This window comes from Alligator sinensis, unplaced genomic scaffold (genome assembly GCF_000455745.1).
Source record: "Alligator sinensis unplaced genomic scaffold, ASM45574v1 scaffold808_1, whole genome shotgun sequence".
In the NCBI taxonomy this organism is placed as follows: domain Eukaryota; kingdom Metazoa; phylum Chordata; order Crocodylia; family Alligatoridae; genus Alligator; species Alligator sinensis.
In genome coordinates, this window is record NW_005842255.1 from 680,979 (window position 1) to 706,360 (window position 25,382).

The window sequence follows — 25,382 nt, forward strand, 5'->3', positions numbered from 1 at the left end:
TAAATTAAAATTTTAATAGCTTTGCTGAGAATCTGTTCAGTGTAAACTGAAAGCGAATCACTTATTATCTTTAGATTCTCTAATGATTACTTCATAATTTGTTACACAATGTCAATATAAAAAGAAAATTACCTTTAATTAAACCACAAAATCTTATCAGTATTTGTCTATGCTTGTAGACTAAGGGGCAAAAAAAAAAAAAAAAACCCACAAAAATCACTGACAGACCAAAGAGAAGCTCTGTTCTTCATTCTAATAAGTAGTGCAAAAATATTTATTTGCATGCTCATAACAAGACATGAAAAGCACACTAAATATTAGAAAACAGAAGCAAATCTTAAAAGGATAAATCCGTATTGTACTGCAACTCTGATCTTCTTGCTGAGTAGATCTGTTCCTTCCATGGAGATTCCTTACGAATAATACTCTTCTCTGAGTATGCAGGTATTGTAGGCTGCTAGGAGTTGGTCGCTATTCGGAGAACTGTACCTCTTACCCTGGCAGGTTTTTACCCAGCAAGTTTCTGCTGACACTGTCAGTATTAGGTTGACCAGTATTTTTGCATCACATCATACAATGTTTTTATAGCATAAGACAGGCTGCTAAAAGACAGATAATCATTGCAAATATAAAGTTCCCCATGGATATTAATACAATCTCTAGGCTGGGAGGTGTGTTGTGTAGGATGGAAGGGGGTGGAGAAGTTAAATCCCTTCATACGCAGCAGCAGGACAAACTATAGTACCTCAAACAAGAACATTAAAAGATGTGTTTTCTATATTGTGAGAGTAAGCCATGTAGAAAACAATACTGATCTACATTAAGAACTCCAAGTAGCAATTACAAAAACATAACAAGGAAAGGATGATGACACAAAGTCAACTATCATCGCCAATTTAAATCAAATGTAAACAGATCTGATATCACTTTATAGTCACAATGCCCTCAAGAATATAAAGGAGAAAATGTATAAAGATAACCATTTCACATTTTCTCCAGGCACTCTTTAGGGTACATATTGACATTAAATCGTATACATCATTTGATTTATAGTCCAAAAGGTTAAATCACTTTGTTTTAACAGATTTTTGCCTATTAAGAATAACTTAAGGAGAGAAACATTTTCACAATTGGAAAGATATATCTCATCAATCCAACATTTATGTGGCTTACAGGATGTTGCTGGGAGATCATTGACTATGTGTCAGTGTCTCCCCATTAAACCAAACAAACTCAAATGGCACTTCACCTCATAAAGAACCTGCAAAAACCACATGAAAGAAGTCTTCAAAAAACAATTGTAATTATGCCACTGATTTTTCACTGTGGTAGTAACGAGTAGGGCCCATGTTGGCAGTTCACGTAACAAATGCTGATAGTTACAGAACTTAAATTTATATTACAAAGAACTCCTCTTTCATAGGGAAACATCAGTCTCCTGATATATCAAACAGAGACTACAAAGAAATTGTTTCCTTTCTTTCATCTTTGAACAGAAAGAACTATTAAATAACTATGATAGTTATTTTTTCCTAATCGTTCTAATATTATAAAAGCCTGAGTCTGTCTGTCTGTCTGTCTGACCGGAAAGCTTTATTCGTACTCTGATTGGTTGTCTGAAACAAGCAATCAGAGCGCTCCAACAGTGTTCCGGACAGGCGCTCGGGTACTGGTGGTGCACCGTCGTGAGGGCAGGGGCAGAGCAGGGGAGAGAGGCCAGCACTTCTTCATGCCATATCAAGATGCCTTACCAACTCTAACACAGCACTCTGGGTATTCTGTGGGGACTGGGGTGGAGGGAGAGAGGGAGTCTCTTCAGAAACTGCAGAATTTCCAACTGAGACGAACAGAGTTTGGATCCCTAAAGAAGGTAAAGTCTTCTGAATGTTTGGTTATTAAGCCTGTCTTCCAAAAGAAATACTATTTTCAGAACTTTTTCTGCTGTAGTTTAACCACTCTGTGATTCAGAATTTGCCTTAAAAATGGTATTTGTAAAAACTCTTTTCCCCCCTAAAGGAGACAAATAAAACCTTTAACATAGATTAACATACTATATTGTATTTATACAGCAGGACAATCTTCAATCCTGGAAAGCACAAGCACTATAAAAATAAATCCAATAAATGTGCAATTAAAACAAGAGATTAAGAGATGGAAGATAAAGAAGTCTGAGGAAACTTGGACTTCATATGTAGTAACACATTGCGTACATAATGTTTTACATTCAGGTAGATAACACACGCCATACTCTAATACTAATAGGAGCAATGTCACAGGATTAAAATATTGCACAATTCACAAAATTTAAAGTCAAAACAGAATGTTTTTAATTTGTTGCTTTTTTATTGGAAGGCATCCACATGCTTGACCTAACAGTCAAATATTTCAGTTCAGTGCTTGAGTTAATGGGAGAAGCAAAAGATAAACTGCTAAGCAATTTTTTGAAACTCAAGCACAAAATTGATTTTAGCCATTGAAAAGTATTCATCTAAGTGCCTATCAAGGGGCTGTGAAAACTCTTAAAGAGGTTTGCGAGAGAAAAAGATATATAAGCAAGGTGTATTGAAACATGTTGACTAACAAATAAATTGAGTGTCTTCATAGGAGAAGACATTTCTCCTGAGACAATGTTCATGTAAAATGAGAGAGGCTTGCTTTTTGTAGCTGTGGTTGCACCTAAAAGCTTATTTAGCAACTTATGCCAAAGCTGTTTATGTTCAAGCACCTTCTGGAATCCACAGGCCTTTAGATTTCAAAAGTAACAAATATGGTATAGGGAAGTAAATCTCCATCAAAATGGTGGAGATCCATTAGTCTTCTTTTTTTTTTTCTATAAAAGAGCAAGGATAAAACCATGAAACATTTATGATGCACAAAATCCAGATTGCTGAAACAAAAGAACAAGAGTAAATGTAGATTTTTTTTTGACACTGAAGTCAATAGGGACAACTGAACTCCCTAGAAATAATGAACAGTTCCTTAGCTGGTTTCAACTGACAAGGCTTTATTGACATCAGGAAAAAGGGTAGAGATGCACCTTATAGATGCATAGATCAGAGAGATGTCTAAGTTTTTCTGAGCCCAAGCTCACTTTATCAGATGCTGTGAAAGGACATGCATAGTAAAGACTATCAAACAGGGAAAGTGATTTGAATACAAAACACAGGGAAGGGAAGGAGGGAAGGAAAAGTGTGGGGGCAGAGGGGGGCAGGGGAATGGCACTATTGGGAGAGACAAGTAAGTAATAAATTCAAAGAGACAAAGGGATCACAAAAGCTAATTCAGGTAACATGATAAAGAATAGGTAATCCCTGTTTAGACCATGCTTAATACAATCCAGTCTATGGATGATTTCTTCTTCCGCAATTTCGTGTTCATTTTTTTGCCATCTATATAGTGTGTTTCTACCCTGCCTTCTGTTTGGTAGGGCTGTGCAAAATTTCGGCAGCCGTTTCATTTCAGAGGTTTTTTTGGGCCATTTTGGTGCCTGAAACACCAAACCCAAATTGAAACAGAAGGCTCCGAAACATCTCTGAAATGAAATGAGGTATTGAAAATGTTTCGGAAAATTTTGGAGTTTTGGAGGCTTGCAGGGAAACAGCTGCCCCAGCGATGTGGGGCTGCACGGGGCAGGCAGTAGTGGTAAGGAGACCCCTGGCATGGATCTCAGCTCCCTGTGGAGCAGTCGTGGAGCAGGGACCAGCAGGCTTACTCGCCACTCTGTATTGCTTCCAGGATTCCCTGGATGAGCCACCCACGGCCCCATCATGCTCCCTGCTGGGGCCTCAAGCCCCACCCAACTGGGCAGTAGGGCTGTGAGAAGCTTGCAGCACATTCGAAACACTTTTGGAGGAGATTCGGCAGAGCTGAATCTCCAAAACAGATTCAGCTGAAACGAAACAGAACAGTGATCTGAAACACTGAAACGAATCGCTGTCCTCCAAAACGGCTGAATCCAAAACTGAATCAAAACACAGCTGTTTCACACAGCCCTACTCTCTGGCTTTAGACTAACACAGCAAACTACCTTCCTCTGTTCACTAACGTCAGTTCTGCACATTTACAGTAACTGAGGATTTACTTATTAGATTTATATGTCAACCTTCCCAACAGCTTACAGGAAGACAGAATAGCATATAAAAGCAAGTGAAATATTAACACAAAATATGAAACAGATTCTCCCATACAAAGCCTAGCATTGCTTGATAAATATCTGCCCAAATAGGTAGGTCTTATGGTACTTCCAGAAAATGTCCAGGGTTGAAATCTGGTACAACTCTATGGGGAGGAAGTTCCAAAGCTCAGAAGCAACTACCATTCTGCTTGGCATGTGTACCTTGGGGTGGATGCTGGGGTAGCTGTGAGAGGCCCAATTCTTCTTGTGGCAGTATGGCCCCAGCCCCTTCCCCATTGTCCTCCCTGAGGCATGCATGCATCTGCCACCAGAAATGAGCTGGGCTGGGGCTCTGCAGACCCTGGTGCAGCTGCTTGTAGCCTACCCATCACCTGCTGCGAGCAGCCTAGTCTCCATGGCAAGAGGCAGAGGCCTACCAAGAGCCCAGGCTGGCTGCAGCAGGCAGTTGGGAGGCTGCAAACAGTTGCACTGGGGTCTACGAAGCCCCAACCTGGCTTGTTGCTGGTGGTGGGTACATGAGCGCTAGGGCTGTGCAAAGCTTTGGTAGCTGATTTAATTCAGTAGAGATTCCGCCCGATTCAGCAGCTAAATCTCCAAATCGGATCAGGAGACCCATTAATCTCTCCGAATCAAATCAGAAGCCTCTGATTTGATTTGAACATAGACACAGCTTTGTATGTTTTTTCTACATACCTCAAAGTACCAGGTGGCTTGTGAACGCTGAGATTGTGGGGCAGATGGAGCATCCCACAGGAGTGTGGGGGGTCCCCAGTGTGCTCAGCAGCAGACCTGGAAGTGGACCAGAAGCACTTCCTGTCTACTTCTGGGTCCACTGAGGAGTGTGTGGGGGACCCTCCTACCCGCCCCCTAGCTCGGCCACTGGTGTCTCCTGGGTGTGAGGGGGAACCTGGGGTCTCCCTGCAGCCAACCACTGTACTTTTGGTCCACTTCTTGGTCCACCAGTAAGCATGCAGAGGCCCCCCCACACTCCTGTGGGACACTCCACCCACCCCACCATCTCAGCATTCACGAGCCACACCTGGTACCTCAAGGTACGTAAAAAAAAAAAAAAAATTAAACTGTGCCTATGGCCGAATTGTTGTTTTCCGTATCAGAATCAAATCTTCAGATGTGGATTTGGCCAAATTGAATTGGGACAGTGATTCGAATCAATGAATCAAATCACTGTCCCCCAAATCGGGCCGAATCCGAATCAAATATGGCCTGCTTCGCACACCCCTAATGTGCACCTTGGGGCAGATGGCGGGGGAGCCAGGGTTGCACTGTCAGAACAAGGATCAGGCCCCCTCATGGCTCCCTCACCAGCCGTCCTGGCACATCAACATCTTACAAGTTGAGGTTGCGGGTATTTTTGGCACTCTGCCTAAAAACGGTGCTGACCTGTCCTACATGTTATTGCCAAGTAAAATGTTGGTACTTCCAAAGTGGATTCTCAACTGATCATTATGGGCCATAAGGGAGAAGGTGTCCATTAGGTACCTTGAACCAAACCCATTTAGGGCCAGATCTTGTTCGCAGACCAGGAGTTGAGCATGCCTGATCTAGTTTGACGTTCTGCATAGCACAGGATAAAGGAAAACCTTGAATTAATTCAGCTTTAATCTTAATAGCTATGTTTGAACTAGAGATTACCATTTAGAAAAATACCCAAACTTGTTTTAAAATTTTACAGTGATGGAAAATTTGCCTGAAAAATCTTTCAACAGTTAATGATGTGAAGGACAAGATGGAAGGTGTTAAAAATATGTACTAATTTACTTTTTCAGATTGGCTTCCAGCTCTTGACTGCTCAACTAGTTATCCACTCTGACCCCAGGTATTTTGTAAAATCACTGCTTTCTTAAACACATACATCCAAATCTTCCTGTATAGTTTCCAGATGGACGTTTGGCCAGATTGAAATCCATCTTGTCTGTTTGCCGCCTGATCACCAAATAATCCAGATTATTCTACATAAGAGGTACATTCCCTTCATTGCCTAACACTTGTCCAATCTGCATTTTTGTAAGCTTTATCAGTAAAGATTTTATATTTTATTTCAAACGACTGAAAAAGTGCGAAGTATATAAAATAAGAATCAATATCTGCAAGAACCCACTAAATACACATCTGATTGAGGATGGTTTCCATTTATAATTACCTCTGCAGACCTAGCTTTTAGCAGGCTTTAATCCGTTTAATATATAACATATGGATACTGTATTGTTCTAATTTCTTAATCAAATTTTGTGTGGTACCAACTTAAATGTCTTACAGCATTCAATTTAACTAATATACCTATCTTTATAAACCAAAAACTTTATCTTAAAAAAGCCATTTTCTGACAAGGGCTATTTTCCATAACCTTTGTTGTTTGGCATTATTATAATACCCTTCTTTAAACATGTATTAATGGAATCCCATATTAGCAGTTTCATTATTTTCCCCAAGATTGACACCAGGCCGACAGACCTATGATTGCTAATAACTATTGTTCTTTGAAAGTTGTGTCTGTGCATTCATGCTTAATGGATCTCCTATTCCTAGAGTTAAGCTGTGGAACTGTACAAAAAAATCTGTGCCCACCAGGGAATTCAGAATTGTTTTTATCCTAGTGCGTGAATCAGTCCCTTATATATAAAACAACACATCCTCATCCCTTCTCCCCAGTTAGTCCTGAAATAGGAGGAACTCTGAAGGGAAGGGAAGGGGGAAGGTGAATTCAGAGGCAAATCTCAAACCACTAAAGAAAGTTAGAGGGAGGTTAGATCAAGTTAAAAATGGCCATGTTGGGGATAGAGGGTTTAGTTGGGGGGGACTGGAGGATCAAACAAAGTCAGTGGGAGGGAAAACAGAGTCCATGGGAGCAATCAGAGGAGTGGGGAATCACAGTATCACGGAACACCTTGGGATATTTAGTTTAGTATCCCACTATCAAAGGCAATCTTGTGAAATAATTATTTTCATTAAATTTTTCAAGGTGCATCTTAAAGCTAGTTAGATATATTTGCCATCACTACTCATACTGGAAATCTTTTAATTCCCATCCTAAGTTTATCCATGACCAGGCCTTATGCCAACACTGCTTAAATAGTGAGTGCGCAAACATAGTCCCTGACAAGCTCAGAGTGGAGGGATCTATGGTAATTGTAACAGAAAGAATAGCCTTGATCTTCCATCAGCAAGCGCATTATATTCTTTGGGAGATATTCAACTTCTTTTTCAGGATGTAAGCAATGAAATGCTACCTATTGTACAAAATTTGTTTACAGACAAGCAAAAGACATAATATATCTTGAAGAAACTATGAGAATGGTGTCTCTTCCCATGCTGTGTCTAAAGACCCCATGCTATGTGTCTAAAGACATACATCAGTAATCTAAAGAGTCTCTTCTCTTTAGTTAGAGGCATAGCAAACTCACTGACTGCCTGTGGCAGGGGGGAGGGCATACAGGTATTCTGACCACTGTAGATAGGAGGATTGGGTGGGGAAAGAGGGGAAGGGAAGGCTGACCTTTCCCATGCTACTGTTGCCACTACCATTATCTTGAAATAATTAAAAATCACCCATACCTGGATGGAAAATTACTTTTCCTAAATAAAAAAAAATCATTTATCATGTCCATTTATAATGTTCAGAAGAAATTCTCCCCCACAAGATGAATCGGACTTAAAACCCAGGGACCTTGGTTCAGGTATTAGAAAGTAAATGCTCTGGTACCAAGAAGCTTATCTTATCTAATTTTGAAGTCTTTTTTTCCTTAAACATATTTTATGATGCCAACAGGTAAGTAAAGAAAAACAGATCCCTGAGGATATTCAACTATGAATATTACAGTACATTCAAGTAAAAAGAAATGATTCATAGCAGAGTATCTAACTTTGTAAGGGATATTACTGGAATTCCTCAGTGGCTGTTGAGGCTGCTTTGCCCCTTATGCCGCTTTCAGAGAACCCAAGGACTAGCACAAGGGTATACAGGATACATGTGCACCATGAGTACAATCCACATAGACACAGACTGAAAAAAGAACACTGAACCATCCCTTTGAATATAAATCACTTGTGTCCTAATTCACCTTTATAGTTGATCCTCATTTGTTTTCAGCCATATTAAAATGCAATCTAATCCTCTTGCTTGTGACAATTACAGATTATCAGGTCTCCCCTTCTGGTTTCTCTGGTTCCTTAGTGGTCAGTTTCTTCCTTTCTTGACTCTTGGATGACAATGCTTTTTGAATCTCATTGTCCAACTGTTTACCAGGTTCTCTGATGATTTACAGCAGGGCTGTCCAACTGCTAGCCCTCAGGCTGCACGAAGTTACAGCCCCTGAGCTCCTACCTGGCTGCTGCTCCCGCTCCATTTCTCTGGCTGTAACAGCAGCTGGAGACTCTGGGCTTCCCCTCCCTCCTTTGGCTGTTGCTTTCTGCCCCATATGGTAGGGTAGCACAGGGAGCTGAGGGTGAGCCTGAGGCATGCAGTGTGCTGGGGGAGCAGAGAGGATAGAGGTGTGCAGTGGTGATCCGCCGAGTGGGCATTCAGTGTACCTTGATGGACGGTCATGGACACACAGTGCAGTGGCGGGTTTGGGAGGTCATCCATGGAGTGTGTTGCTTGGGAGGTTGGGGGGAGGCGGGGATGCAGCCCCCAGCCAGTTGGAAGTTGCATAGCTCTCATCTACATGTCACTATGCCTTTTTTTCCCCTAGCACAGTCACCATCTTCTACAGAGAAACCACTCCTAGTTTCAGGAGGGGAGAAAACATGGCACAACTGTTGCCAGTCACAAACGCTGTTCCACTGCTGACCATGACAGTATTGAGCATAGGCAGAAAAACTAGCCTATTCCCTTTCCAAAGTTTCTCCAGAACTCCACACACAGTTTCACAAGCTAAAACATAAGATTTTTAATACTGATACCAGTAATACACGTGCAAAATAACAGCACGACGGGTTTACCTTAAAGCATTTTCATTTAAAATTAAGCTTGCTCAAATGAAGAGAGCTAGTAGATTCATAGATGTTAGGGTTGGAAGGGACCTCAATAGATCATCGAGTCCGACCCCCTGCATAAGCAGGAAAGAGTACTGGGTCTAGATGACCCCAGCTAGATACTCATCTAACCTCCTCTTGAAGACTCCCAGGGTAGGGGAGAGCACCACCTCCCTTGGGAGCCCGTTCCAGACCTTGGCCACTCTAACTGTGAAGAAGTTCTTCCTAATGTCCAATCTAAATCTGCTCTCTGCTATCTTGTGGCCATTATTTCTTGTAACCCCCGGGGGCGCCTTGGTGAATAAATACTCACCAATTCCCTTCTGTGCCCCCGTGATGAACTTATAGGCAGCCACAAGGTCGCCTCTCAACCTTCTCTTGCGGAGGCTGAATAGATCCAGTTTCTCTAGTCTCTTCTCGTAGGGCTTGGTCTGTAGGCCCTTAACCATACGAGTGGCCCTTCTCTGAACCCTCTCCAGGTTATCCGCATCCCTCTTGAAGTGCGGCGCCCAGAATTGCACGCAGTACTGCAACTGCGGTCTGACCAGCGCCCGATAGAGGGGAAGTATCACCTCCTTGGACCTATTCGTCACGCATCTAGCAACAGTAGAAATGTTGCTGTTTTGAAACAGTGCCAAATGAAATATACTTCATCTGAACAGGACCTTTTAGCATATCTGAGATCAACAATACCTTCACTTATTTATAACATCATTCTTTGATGCTAATTTTTTTGTTTTGTTTTGGGTTTTTGGGGGCACGGGGAGAGAGGTGGTCACTGAAATTATCCTCAAGTCATTCACGGCCAGTTCTAGAATAGCCTTGTCTGCAAGTATAGCAGCACTTTTATTATGCATCTTCAAGGCCCATGCAATGTGCAAACATAACTTCGTAAATATTTTGTTGCTTAACTATTCCCCATACTATTTCATGCAAGAATACTTATATTGTATAAATCCTAATAATTTGTTTTCCTGTTAATAACATCACAATATTTTCCTTTAAAATTCTCAGCTTTTGTTTTTTAAAAACATAAGGGATGTTACAGCAAATAAACCATGCCAGCTTTTGAGGTTGGATATGGCTTACTACAAAGTATAAAATATATCTCTGTTCATTCCTTTTGTCAGCATGCTATTTTAAACATCAAGTGTTCTGTTTCTACATAAACAATATATTATCTTGACAATTGCTTGCTTTTTTTTTTATATATTCAGGAAGATACAGTGACAATTTTCAGCACAAATTTAATATAATCCAAGCAAGAGATCAGACTTGTAAATATGCTGCAGTCAAACAGCTTGACTACACAAACATTAAAATGATTATACGTATCCACAATTTTAAAAATTGCTCAATAGGTTATGAGTTTAGTATGAAAGATGCAAGAAAAAAAACCCCTCGAAGTATCTTTTACATTAGGATTTTTTAATTGGTACACTTCTACCACTAAAAAATAAGCTGTAATTCCTATAAAATGTGCTCTACTGTTTTGTGTTATTGACATCTATTTGCTCATCTTTTGTAAAAAGCTCTTAAATGTGTGTGTTTGTATACATGTCTCCAAATGAAAAGTAAAAGCCTTAACTTAAATTCACAGGGTGTTATGATTGTAGTTTAGTATAATAACTTTTGATAAAAACTGGGATGAGCCACATACAGATAAATAAAATTACTCAATTATGTTTTCACTGAATCATTTTCTTTACAAGTTACTTTGAGGTTTTCTGTTACTTTTGCACTATTGCTTCTAGCGTACTTTACAAGTGAAGGTGAAATTTTGGTCCCCCATGCATAGCGCACATGCTGGGATACAATTATTTTGTACAAGAGCTTTTACAAGAAGTTTTCTCACTTGTTGGTTTTATTGACTGCCTTCCTAAACTATGGTCTACTCTAAAAAGCAACTGTCTTACTGAACAATTTTGTGTTGTAGAGTTGTATTGGTTTTGCTTTAGTGGCAAAAACAAGCAAAAACAAAGAAACCAAAAAAAATTTCTCCTGCTTTTAACTCATACAAGTACTGCAGAGGCAAACAATTCTTACATTTTTCATGGGGGAGAAGAAAATACACGCCTTGTTTACAGCTTCACCTGAATGGTGACCATGAAGTCTTGCCGGCCGCGTGCCTGAAGACCGAAACCATGGACTGTTAAAGTGGAAGCCCCACAAAAATCTGAGACCTGAAGGACAGGATTTGGGAATGATACCAGGAGAGCAGCCAGCCTACTTTAAACAGTCACTGGGCATATCTACACGTGCATTTACTGTGCAGTAATTTACCATGCAGTAATTTACTGAACAGTAAGTGGTTTTTACATCGGCATCTGCATGTGTTACTGCGTAGTAAGGCATCTACAGGTGCCTTACTGCATAGTAACTACTTGGGTGTAAATCTGCATCATGCAGGTAGCAAATGTATGCCCAAGTTGGTGTAAGTCACCATAGTTACTGTGGAGTATGGGTGCGCACGTGTAGACACGTGCCTGTACTGCACAGTAATTTTAAGTTACTGTGCAATAACCTAAGTTACCATGCAGTAACTGTGTATGTGTAGATATACCCACTGTTTTCAACCCAACCTTGCTAAAGTTAAGAGAGAGAGCCCGTTACTGGGCTGAAAGGCCATTATTTTTCAATTGTTTTTAAAAGCCCTGTTAGCAGAGGAAGAATGCCTCCCAGGTGGAACTTCAAGAATCTAAAGCAGCCTTAGAGAGAACCTAAAGTGACTTAACTAGGTTGTTGAGCATATACTTATATCTCAAATTCCTATCTCTATATCAAGAATATTAATAGAGTTAATTAACTGTGGTCAATTCCAAAGAAACAATATAACTTATTCAATGTTAGTCACTGGAATAGCCTACAGGCAACATGACAAACTGAAGTTATTTTAATTCTTCCTTCCTCATGGAAGACTGAAGAAATTAATACACCACAGCAGAAAGGAAGAAAACAAGGGGGAAGAAAAACCATAAAACAACCACCCAGAAACACAGAGAAGACACATCAACACAAATGAGGAACAGGAGGAGACAGGTTCTGAGGCTCTAACCATTGTTTATGTATTTTATTTATGCACTGACTCCTCATAACAAAATGCATTAAGGGCTACATTCCTTTTATTAAAGCACAGAAGCATTGCTTTTGATTATATAACTTCTTTTTAAAGAGCAAATTAGTGTTTCTTAAGACAGTACATTTTAAGAACAGAACCAAAAATTGAGATGTGTTTTAAATTCTTTAAAAGTTCTAAGCATGAGTAGGGATTGATATTTTTGCTCTGGAGATCCCTGTTATCTCAGGTTACTATTTTTCTATATAAATAACCAAATATAAATGCTACCAATTTTTATTCCACTGCAAAAGTAGTACGTCAGAGATAGATCCTGTGGCTGTAGCAACAGTGTTGAGCTAATGTATTATGTTTCTACTAATATTATGGCATAGCAATATTGATGTATCCCACAGGAATAGCAAAGGACAGGTTATCTACTATATTACTATAAACATCAAACCAATTAGCATGCTTAACCTCACAAAACTGCTGTGAAATACAAACTGTCTATTTTACAGATGGAAAGTCATACATAGGTAGATTAGATGCAATATTCACAAAATAACTTAGGTGCCTAAAATGGGACTCTGGTAAGGTGGAACTTAAGTAGAACTGGGACCAACTCCTAGGTGATTCAAGGAATCCTATTTAACTCCTGTAAGCACTTGAAATCACATAGACATCTAAGGTTTTGCTAACTCTGAACCCTGTCTTTATCCCTTAAGTTCAGCTACTAGACATGCCCGGAGGCACCATCATCTTGCCTCAGGTGACTGTTTAGGCCAGAGGTGGGCAAAATGAAGCCTGGGGGCCGGATGTGGCCTGCCAGACCATTCTATCCAGCCTGCGGGGCCCCTAAAAAATTTAGAAAATTAATATTTATCTGCCCTGGGCTGCCTGTCATGCAGCCCTCAATGGCTTGCCAAAACTCAGTAAGCGGCCCTCTGCCCAAAATAATTGCCCGCCCCTGGTTTAGGTATTTAATCTCCCATCAAAGGTCATATTGGATTTGTAAAGCAGGTGTACCTGTACCTAAATTCCCAGAGGGCTCCCTAACCTTGTAATAACACTCTGAGCATACCTAAGTTAGTTCACCCAAAATAACTTTAATTCAAAACCAGGACAGTGGTTGGCATCTTTTGTATAATAGTCGAGTAGCTGGAACACTTGCCTAAGAAATGAAAAATGGGTTAAATTCCTTTTTCCCTGAGGCAGTTCAAGACTACATATCCAAGTAGAATGACCTAAGAATCATGTAAGATTTAGCTAAGGACACTTATGAGAAACTGGGCATTTATACACGTACCTTTTTGTCCCACGACGTGCCTGAGATCTGGCAGGCCGGAACAGAATCAATTAATCGAGTCTGCTCTGCACATGAGCTGACACACACTGCGCTGCTTCGCGTACAGTTGTATAAATGGTGAAATGTGCTACAGTAGACAGAAAATGGGGGCAGTGCACTTTTGAATCTCTGATGTGTTTTAGTTCTAAAGCACGTCACTGACATTTTCTCAGCGCTGGTGTGCATTTCGCCACTTATACAACTGCACACACCACAGTGCTGGGCACTTTTAAAAGCCCACAATGCCTGAGCGGATGGCGGGGCTACAGGGAGGGCGTGGGGCAGGGAGTACTCACTGGTTCCACTGATGAGATCAGGTTTGGATTTCATAATTTTGCAAAACTGTTTTCTACAATTCTCTGTCCATCCTGTCTGCTTATCTGGATTTTTTAAAGATGACAACAACTTGTTGAGATTACTATCTGAAACAAAAAAATTTTAAAAAATTATGTTGTTTTATATTGCACATTATAGCTATATTTAAAATGTGTGCAAACCAATACAAATCCCCAAGCTACAGAATGGCCTAGGGGGTACCACCCATAAAATAGAATTGGTCCAAAAAAAAGAACTGGCAGTTATCATGCTAACTTAAGTACCTGTAGTCCAAAAATATTAGGTTTCTAAAGGTATTTAGACATCTGCCTCCCATGTGTGTTTAGCCTTCAAAATGGTCCACAAATACAAAAGACCTACTTAGGAAAAAGAAAAGATCTTAATCTACAAGAGCATCTATCTAAATCAATCTAAGCCATCTAAGGCAATCTAAGCCATTCAAAAATTAAATCGCAAAGAAAGTACAACTGATCTAAACTCGTGACATTTTATTATTTATATAAAAAGGATGTATACACATACACACAGATGTTAGGGGGGCACTGATAAAGATTTTTTAGGCCGATACTGATGGCTGGTTATTGACCAGCGATATCAGCCAATACTGATCTGATTGGTGACATGCAGCTCGACATCTTGGAAAGCAGCCTGGCTGGTAAGTCTGTGGGGGGGAGGAAGAGGCGTAGTGGGGGCAGATCAAGGCCCCCATGGTGAGGGAAGGAGTAGGGCTGGGGCAGAGGTAGGTGCTGCACAGCTGGGGTGGGATGGAGCCTGGGATGGAGCCGTGGGTGGCTCACCTGGGTAGTGCAGGGGGGTGGCTCCCACCATTGCATACACCCTGTGGGAGATATGGAGGGCATGTGCCCCCCGGATCTATGCATGGGGTGGGCTGCCTCTGTGGGCTGGGGGCTACGCTGGGCTCTTCCCAGTGGGGAGGCAGAGCCAGGGCTGTGCTTGAGTTGGGCAGGGAGAGGCAGGTGACAGCATTGGGAGGAGGAGCTATGGGGGGGTGGGGATTACAGCCACCCCAAAATTTGCCACAGCCCCCCTCCAAATGCTGCTACCACCTGCCTCACACAAGTGTAGCCCCAGCCCCAAGAACACAGTGGGCAGCCCGCTCTCACTCAATGCGCAGATTGGTGGGACACATGCCTCCCCAGGGGTGAGTGCAGCAGAGGGAGTCGCCCCCCCACCCTCTGGTGCCCCCAGATGAGCTACTGCGGTTCCATCCCAGAACCTGCCCCGCCTCAGCTGTGCAGCACCTGCCCCTACCCCATTCCCTGCCTCACATCCCTTCCTTCCCCCACGCCCCTTCCCCCCAACAGTCTTACCAGTTGGATGTTGCTCTCCAAGCTGCTGGGCTGCATTCCGAGCCGTGTGCATTCCATGGCTGCATGTACACATGCAGCATTTATCAGCAACATTATCGAACACCTCAGCCAAAAAAAGCCAATTGCCAATAATGTCAATTTTCCTTTTACTGGTGCCGATACGATATGGACTGGTGAATTAGTGCACCTCTAACAGTCGTGAACCCAATTTTAAAATATATTACATTTTGGATTCTCTCCATGTGCATGACTGTTTTTATCCTGTAAGTGCTTAAGTCATATTTCCCCCAAAACTACAGACACTTGGGGAGGTTAGAGTGAGTTAAAAATGGCAACACGATCCAAGGTAAGTCAGGATGGGGAGATAGCAGCAGGGGGATAGGGGGGTAGAGGGATTGGGGGGAGCAAGCAGGGTCCACAGGGGCTTGGGTGGACATTCCGCCTGTGCTCTTCTGCCTCAAGGTTGTGACAGAGCAAAATAAGTGTAACTGGACTAAACTTATGACATTTTGTGATTTATATTAAGAGGATATATACACATACACACAGATATGCACACAATTTTAAAATATATTACATATTTATGTTTTGGATTCTCTCCATGTGCATGGCGGTTTTTTATCCTTTAAGTGCTAACACTGTATTTTCCCCAAAACTAAAGGTTTCTCACCCAACACCAAGCTATTTACTGTCTTACATTCTCAAAAGCCTCTACTCCCCAGCCTGCCTGTGTCTTGTGTCTGTCAGCTGGACCCTGTAGGAGCTGGCGTGGGAAGGGACAGAGACCCCTGACCCACCCCTCCCCTAACAGCCAGAACTGATGGGGGGAGCATGCCATGGGGGCTTTCCTTCCTCCCGTCATGACTCACCCAGCCAAGGCAAGGGACTGTGGGCCAACTCCCTGCTAGCTGTTAGGGTAGTTGGGTGCAGGGGGGCTGGGGGGAAAATGGAGGCCCCCACCCCAGCCAGAACCCCTGGAGAAGGTGCACAGGCAGCAGAGTAGGAGAGACAGTCCCCTACTACAGCTCTCCCAGTGGCTCTTTCTACACCATCCTCCACCTTCCCCCATCCCTAACCACCAGCAGGCAGCATTCTGTCTAAGCTATGCAGCCGTGCATGTGTGTTCATGCCACGCTGCCAGGCATGCCTGCGGGGCTGTGCACACCATGCAGCTTAAAGGGAATGCTGCTAGCACGGGGCTGGGGAACGCAGCCCTGGCTGGGCAAGTCGGTGGGGGAGTGGAGAAAGCCCCCCACAGTGTTCCTCCCCCCAGAGGTTCTGGCTGCATTCAGGGGGGACCAGGACAGGGGATTCCACTTCCCCCACCATCCCCTTCTTCCCTCTCCACCCTTAACAACTGGCAGGGAACACAGCCCTGGCTGGGGAGAGGAGAAAGCACCCTGCAGTATACCTCAAGTAGTTCTGGCTGGAGGAGGGGAAGGGATGGGGGCCTCCACTTCCTCCCTCTCCTGTGGGCAGCTGTGGGGGTGGAGGGCCAGGGAAAGATTCTCTCCTGGCTCTCCCCCTCCTGGTGACTGACAGGAGGAGGTGGTGGTTTGTGCCCAGCAGCAAATCAGGTGTGACCTGCTCACTGGCTGGGCTTGGGTGTTCAGCAGTGTCTGGCAGAGCAGGAGGCACGTGGAAGCGCCCCCAGCCTGCCAGTACAGGCATCACTGTGCCCTCTCTCACCCCACTACAAGTGGAAGAATGCGTATTCTGTTACTTCCTGATCTCTTTTTCGCAGGTTAGAGAAACTCATGGAGGTTTAATCTAGTCTACCTCAAGCTTTTTCTTTTATTGTACTTAGCCTAAGAGTCCACTCTAAGTCTGACAGACCAGAAGATTAAAAGATCTCCAACCTGAACTATTAAGAGCAGAAATTCTGTAATGGCTGGGTTTCTTCTTGCACCCTGAATTCTATGATTTCTTTAAATCAAACATTTTTGCCAACCTTAAAACCAAAGTACACTATTTATTTCTTATGATTTAGGTGAACAATAAATACCAGAGAACTAGCTTCATGCACAATGACACAGAACTTTCAGTAATATATGTCAAGTGATAATTAAAAGAATGTGGGATACATGGTTTTTGTTCTGCTCCCCCAACCCCCAAGCTAAATCTGAAACTGATATCACCGAGGATTTAGAAGCTAATAACTTGTGAACTTTAAGGCCCTGATCCTGCAATGACATATCTGTGTATAGTTTCACTGAAGTGAATGGATATTTGCTCAGGTCCCACATATGGGTCCCATACATATGTGATATAGGTATCCTTTATTGACGGATCAGAGCCTTATCACTAATGAACTGACCAGGATAATTAACTCTTAAGAGCCTACCAACAAAGGTTCAATTAAATTCTTCAGAAAACAAAATCATACTGTAAGTGATTTCCAACTCCCCGCCCCTTTTAGGAATCTATAAGGTAGTCTCATTTCTCTTAGGAATACTTGTTGCCATATTTAATTTTTTTTCCCCTAAAACACCATTATTCTACAATAAACACACACTTGCAAGTGACCTTAATCTGGTAAACTGGTAAAATATTTCCTTTTCTTTTTAATGAATTATTTCATTGCATTACATTTAATTGCATTATTATATCACACCTAATTCATTTTAAGAAAGCCTCAGGAATTTAACAATTTATAATTAGTACCATGCTTCTTTTTCACTGGGATGTATTTAACTAATACATAATATTTCAAAAAAGCTGATTCCAGTATCTGACTTAGTAGTAGTAACAATTCTTCCAAATTAATTAACAAAGAAATTCCTTTGTTATCCATAAATAATTAAATCTTCAGCCAGTGAATTTTCTAAATAATACACATTTACCTTAATAGTGACTTCTTTGAGTATGCAAATTTAATATAAACCAGGATAATACTTCTGTAGTATTCCAAGTACTTACTTCTAGCTGTTTCCTTTTGCTGCTATGTGAGAGTTTAAAGTAATAATTGTGGAGGAGTATCAAGTTAGAAATTAGTAAATTTGCTTTCCAATGTTCATCAAATGTTCAGGTTAGCAGCTGAGAATTAGACAGCAAATAGAATCTAATATTTGGGTGGTAATGACACAAAATAAAGGCTGAGGTGAAATCCTGACTCCAGTGAAGTGAACAGCAACATTTCCAAAGACTGTCTGGATTTGTTGGAAGAACATCTGCACGGATTTTCTTCCTCCTATAGGAGGGAGTATCCCAAATTACTCTATGTAACCTCTCTTTTTAATGCCAAAAGGAGATGACATTTAGGAGATACCACCATTAATATTCCACCCCCTCCCAAATGAGTGACAGGATGAAGAATTGCTCCTAAGATGTCTAGCAGAGCACATGCAAGCTCATCTGAAGGAGCTAAGCTCAAGGAGTTCCATGGGGCCAGGAGGCTACGTAATCATTTTTTAGTATCTGAATTCTCTACGTGATAAGGTTCTATTTTTGGCAAGTAATAGAGATGGAGTTTATTTTTGCACAGAGCCCAAAGGAGTACCACAACTCTTATTTCCAATTAGACCTCTATTTTCTCTTAACATTTTGCAGTTAAATAGTCAAAGTCACTTCTCCCAAAGGAGACCACTACAATGTAACTTATTTTTAACTGACTTTGTATTAAACAAACGGGCCTTGATTTAAATTTGAATTGCAAATGATTACCTTTCAACAGAGTTGCTGACACCTGTGAAACAGTTGATTAATTCTTGCAACTTGCTAGTATATGATCAGCCCATTAGATGTCCAGTTACACAATGCTTCTATGTAATATTCTACCAGTTAAGCAGGTATTTACATACATTGAGGATACTAAGGTCATATGGCTTCTCCAGGAACCTTATGAATTCTACAGGAGTATATTCCTGGTCCTGAGGTATAATAGAGGCTTACAGCTCCAATTCTGCACAGTTCCACAGCTAGGGGGGACAAAGGATCAATGTGGTTGTCCCAGATTCCCTTAGAGGAGGGCTCCCTCTCAAACACCAGGCAGGGAGCTGGCAATGTTACTATGGGGCCGGAACTGAATAGCTGTGCCAGATCCATGCTGCTGCTACAGGGCTACTCTTTGTCCCAGTCTGCAGCAGGGATGGAGCCTGCTGCAATGGAGCATAGGTAAGGAGGAGTGCAGCAGAGGGGGGAGAGAGAGACAGACAGAGAGAGAGAGAGAGAGAGAGGTGGCATGGCATGGGGAGACTGAGGCTATGGGGAAGAAGTGGAAGGGCATGCAGACAAAGTGGTGTAGGACTGACAGCTGATGCTCCAGCCCCCAGCCCCAGCCCCAACAAACCACAGCAGCTGCCTGGTCCATGCTGCCTCATGTTCGATTGTAAGGTAAGGGGCTTCCCTTACCTCATCTTCTAATTGAGCAAATATGGTAAATATATCCTTTGGGTAAATCCTCCTACTCAAGTTTCTGTTGCAAAGTGGAGCCTGTGTGTTATTTCTGCCTGCATGTGTCAAAACAACCTAATTTTTAACCTAGTGAACAATGATGTCTTGTTGCCAGAAACAAGCAACTTGTTTCTGGCAACAAGACATCATTCCTTCTTATCCCTCTTCCTTCGTATCCCTGATTACTGAAAAAGATGTGCTGAACTAATAAACCAACCTAAAATGTCCAAAACTGTGATTTACTGTAATCGTTCCATTCAAAGCTACTTGTTAGAAATGGCATAAAAGTATTTCTTTTGGTTGGGCACTTCTTGCAGGATGCACATGTATTTAACTTTTAACAATTTCATAATGACATGTGACCCTGAGATGACGAGACTCAAGTATTATAACCCCCTTTTGGCAGCACTTCCCACCTTCTAGTTAGTGCTGAATCCAGAACATCTGCTAAGCATAACATTTCCACCCTGCATTTTTTATCTTGGTTCTCTCTGAAGTGACAACCTAGACTGACTTTATATTAGTTCAACTGTCTTTAAATCTTCCTACTGGGGAGAAGCCTAGCTACAGTTGGGATCTCAGCTATGTATCTACACTCTGACATTTCCTACATTAGTCTTGCAGACAACCATAGTTTTATTTGAAAAACATCAAAGAATACAACACATTCCCCATTCACCTTAGCTTATCCTGCATTCTCAAGTGATATGCATTACTTTTTCAGGTGTCTTGGCTTTAAATTATCTCTGAGCCCCATATTCCTTTTAATGATGTCAAACTATACAGCTGCTATTTAAAATAGCAAGAATATAAGGCTAGGCTAAGTTTTTTTATGAGTCCAATGCATGTGGCAGACACATTTCATATATAAATCCACACCTGACTATTTACAACTGGGATCCAGTGGCCCTAATTCTAGCCTATTAAACAACTTCTATTTCTTTTTCAAATAAATATTATCACACAAGTTAACTTGGAAATTTTTCTGTGTTTATACATCATTTTTCCCTAAAGTTATTCAAACAAATAGGTAGACAACATTCTTTGGGTAAAATCTGATATCTTTTGTTAGACCAACTAAAACAGTTGGAAAAATTCTTTGGAGGTCAAAATATCAAGCAAAATCAGCCTGAACTCAAAATTGTTTTTGTCCTCCCCAAAATTCCCTTTTTCAGCTAGTATAGTATTTGTTGAAAAAAAAAACCCAAAAAACTGTCCACAGTGTAGCATCATCCATAGTCCACACTTCATGAAATATTTAATAGAATGTACCTGAGCATAAAGCCTATGCAGCCCCACTTGAAATGGCATCCTAGCTTGATAGTGAACAGATGATAACTACTCTTTGTGCACACATTTTTTTTTAATTAAGGTACGTACCCACTTAGGAAGATTTGGTCCAAACTACATTTTTCACTGGTTTGCTTATAGTATCATGTAGAACAGTATCAAAAGCCTCGCTACAGTCAACATACATTATCTCACAGGCCAGTTATCCCATCAAAGAAGGAAATTTAATTTGTTTTACACTATTTACTCACGACAAATCCATGTTGGCAGTTTATCATCTTATCCTCTAGGTGCTTATAAATTGCTTACTAATTTGGTCTAGTATTAATATATTATTTCTTACATTTGAGTCTTTGCAAATCACAAATAGATCAAAACTTATTTGTTGAAGGAATCCAGAAATAATTTCTAATGATAAAAGTCTCTGAGAATCTTATACTTTGTTCAAAGACAATCTGAACAGGCAAAATAGAGAGAATAATTGTTATAAATTATTCACCAAGTTCTAGTGTACTCCATACACAAAATCAAACCTGAAACTGGCTTTTGTATATATATTCATCTGTTTTATCTAGACAATTCCCCATCTTTCCACATTCCACACTGATATTCAATGCAGCAGCCAACTGTTCCTAAGCACTATTGCACACACCACCAAGCTTTACAAACAGGGACTGAAATCAAGAAAACAGCGCATAAAAAATCCTGTAGCTTAACCATATTGTCTTGCTTCAGCTGCCAGACAGATGATGTATTTATATCTCATGTATCACCCACCTGAGACGAGCCAAAAGGTTAATCTTGAAGTTTGAATAAAGAACGGATTACTAAGTAGAGCTCTGCAGACTGACAGATACACAAAGCAACACAACTAAAAACAAACTAACCTCTTTAGCCAAATAGATACAACAATATAAAATCCCAGCCTATTTATAAGATTATATTGTGAGAAAAGAATAAACAAAAATTGGTACAGATGTTTGCTTGGTGTTTGGACTTCTTATCTGGGTTTGTTACCTTGTCTGACATCAGTTTTCTTAGGAATTTCTTTAAGGTAGCATCTTGGCAAAGGATATGATGAAAACATTGGCCAGGGATATGGATCACTACCCTAAGGGGAGCAAAAAAACAAAAAAACCCTCAAAAATGACAAGAAGTGATATTAGCAATTGAATTAACAGTGTTTATCCAAATCATCTACAAGTAAAGCTTGAATATTGCACAATTAATTTCCAATAGATTTGTCAGAAGTTTTACCTATATATTATGTTTGATTGTTACCTGCACAATTTATCTGATACCACAATTTAATATCATGATATTCCATAATGAAAAGAAAAGGTAACGGATACAAAATTCAGCAAGTGCATCAACCAGAAGGTTTAACCAAACTGCTCTGGTAACTAATGTTGACAATTTTGATTTTACAATTTTTTTCATTGAAAGGAAAATTACACCTTTCAAAAGAAATATTGTATTTCCAATGTTATACATTGATCCATCTGTCTTTTTGTACTGACAGTAATTTGCATCTCATCTTTATGAGAGTGACAGTCACTGAGAAGCGTAACACTTAACAAAGAACCTGCTTAACAAATACTGCACTGTGGGAATACTAATAAGAGCCACAGGTATTTGATATTCCAGATGAATTGAAGAAAGGTAAAACCATTAGATAAAAGGAAAATGTTACATACTGAAAACTATCAAAGGTAAAACCAAAAAGAAAGATAAGTTACAATTCATTTTCACAGAGAAGCAACTTTTAATAAAACTGTAAGATAGCATGATGTGACCATGGCATTACTGAAGCACATATTAACCCTTTTGCTTTGGGAATAACATCTTTACTGTGCATACTGCTTTGCCAACAACAGAAAATATTAAGACTTGTTGTACACAAGGTTGGCATTTCTTGATGGTGAATAACATAGTGAAGTAGTAGTTAGCAATATAAATGCGAACTCCTAGAACAAATGCTCATAAACAGAAAAAAAACTTCAATTTGTTTCTTACCTTATCTAGTATTCTTGGAGGTAAAATCCGTTCCAGTGGTCCTCCAATGAGATTCATCCTAACGAGAACATGGTTTCTCTCTACAGAAAGACCATCAATTATAAAATCTCTAGGGGGAAAAATATTTTGATTTATCAGTGACCCAAGTTGCAAATTACTTCAGCGATACACTAGTCAAAGAGTTTCACTGTAAGTTGGGTTATACCTGTATAAGAAAAAAAGGACAGGAAGAACTCACCTAATTTCCCTTAGAGGACTTTGTTGTCAGCTCTGTATTGATCCCAAATAGTAAACACAGAAAGTGGCAAGTTTTTAACGTTCAACACGCCAAGAGAGATAATAAAGAAACTGACAGTGATTTTAATAGCTCTCAATTCCTGTAAACCATGTAAACCATCTGCACTATAGGCCTTTCTTTGAGGAGAGATTGCACACTAGCTAATTTTGCTTAGGTAATTAGCAACTAAAAATCATAAAAAGAATGAAGTTTGAGTTATAAAGAGAAAATGTCAACATATGCATCTTTTTAGATACCATAACTTTATAACATAGACACAAGACTCCTTAAATAATGCAAACTGAAAATGACTTTTGAATCATGCTGTTGTGCTGACTATTGTTATAAGTACAGTTTATTTTATTTTGTATGTGAAAAAAAAAATCAGTCTCACTTTTTCTTAGGTTTTAAATACATATCATTTTTATTAAACATTAAGGACTCAATGCTACAAACATGCAAATGAGTAATTTTACTTAGGTTAGGAGTCTAATTGATTTCAGTGGGAGTATTCATATGAGTAAAATTATTCAAGTGTATAAGTATTTGCTGGAATAGATCTAAAGATACTTAACATCTTATTTATATTGGTCATTTCTTACCCAGGTCCATCAGAAGTTTCTACGACATTCTCCTTCTGAGCATTCAGTAGAATTTGTGACACTTTATATTGGGACTCTAAAAGCAGAAGTGTCTCAAGATCACAGCACAGCACACTTAACAACCTATAGGAGGACATGCATCTAATTAGAGCATATCACTTCAGAATCCAGTAATGTAGAATAGGAAAGGCCAAAACAAATTTATGAAATTTCAAAGGGGAAAAAAGTCTTAAAACTGACTGCACTAGATCAGGAAGCATTGTTTTATCTCTTTAACCACTCAGGTAGCACAGCCCTGAGCAAACAGATAATTTCCAATAGATTTTTTAATTTACAATGAGGAACTGGAGAAAACATTCACGAACATAAGCTGGTTGCTTAGTCTATTTTTGACTATCCCCTGAAAACAAACACGATACAGACTTAATAAAACAGTGAATGTACTGAAGTGTAAGACACACTGACAGAGCTGGTAATACTTTAAAAGAAAAAAAAAGATGAAAATACAGATTTACATTATCATGAAGTTTAAGTACTATATACACCATATAATCAAATATTATGCAAAGATCAAATGTAATAAATGATTTGGTATATACCAAAACTATGTATCTATTTTTTTTGTGTAAGATGAATACAGCACTATGGCAAATAAACATAATAATCACCAGAACACATGACAGTAAACTAAATAAAATTTAATTTACAACCTCAGGCCAAATTACCAACAACAATGCTCTATTTCTTCAAAATACTTAATGTAGATCTGGAACATTAATCAGGATAATATGATGCACTGAAAATGTAACTTTTTTGTGTTTTTTAAAATAAATCTAGTCATGCTAATACCACATTAAAATGATTTCACTGAAGGTGCCCCATTTACAGAGAAATATACATCACTAAGGTTTTTGTTGCTATTCTCATTTTCTATTTTGTCACAGAAGTAAAACACATCATAAATTAAGACTGATTAGTATTGCACTCTGCATTCACATAAGACTAGATGAGAGGTAGGGAATACATATTGTCTGAAATTTGTAGTCTGTTAGCCAATGCTCATTTTCTTCCTTGTACTTCTCAATATGTTTCTCATGAAAACAGGGAAAATTGGGGAGACATTCTCTCGATAATTTAACACCTGCAAATTCATGCAACTACAACCAAGGAATAAATAGCCAGCATGATAACGCATATATTTTGTAACTCAGCTCTGCTCATCTTAAATTGTATTTCTATTCAGTTCTAATTAACTATTTCCTTTATCTGAGATTACAAACTCATTCTTAGCATTTTTCTATGGCACAAAAGAAATATCAAGCAAACAAGAACCCAGGTTCAAAAGCTGATTTTTTTTTTAGTCCCAGAGAAGAAGAATCTGCTTTTGAAATTTGTCAAGTGGCCACCTGTTCCACCTCCTCATACTTTTGATCTGTTCCTTTCTGCTAAAATCTGTTGGCTCTTAAGTGTTCCAAATGTAAAAGAAATCTGCCACCTTTGGGTCTTTGCTCCAAGCATCTTCTCAATATAGATATGATGAAAATAAAAGAAGAAAATGAACTAGGAAAAATTATTGATGAGTAATTTTTTTGTTCAAGTCTTTCAAAT

General features: G+C 40.0%; 1 protein-coding gene across 1 annotated transcript in view; it reads right to left on the reverse strand.

Annotated features, from left to right (window-relative positions):
• TBC1D32 (TBC1 domain family member 32) overlaps nucleotides 1-25,382 on the reverse strand; it is a 170,900-nt gene that overhangs the window by 50,582 nt on the left and 94,936 nt on the right. Inside the window, exons 24-26 of the mRNA XM_025208839.1 lie at nucleotides 22,896-23,004; nucleotides 21,897-21,990; nucleotides 13,827-13,952 (exon numbers count right to left, since the gene is read on the reverse strand). Coding sequence (XP_025064624.1) covers nucleotides 13,827-13,952; nucleotides 21,897-21,990; nucleotides 22,896-23,004 — 329 coding nt within the window. The remainder of the gene's footprint in view (nucleotides 1-13,826; nucleotides 13,953-21,896; nucleotides 21,991-22,895; nucleotides 23,005-25,382) is intronic.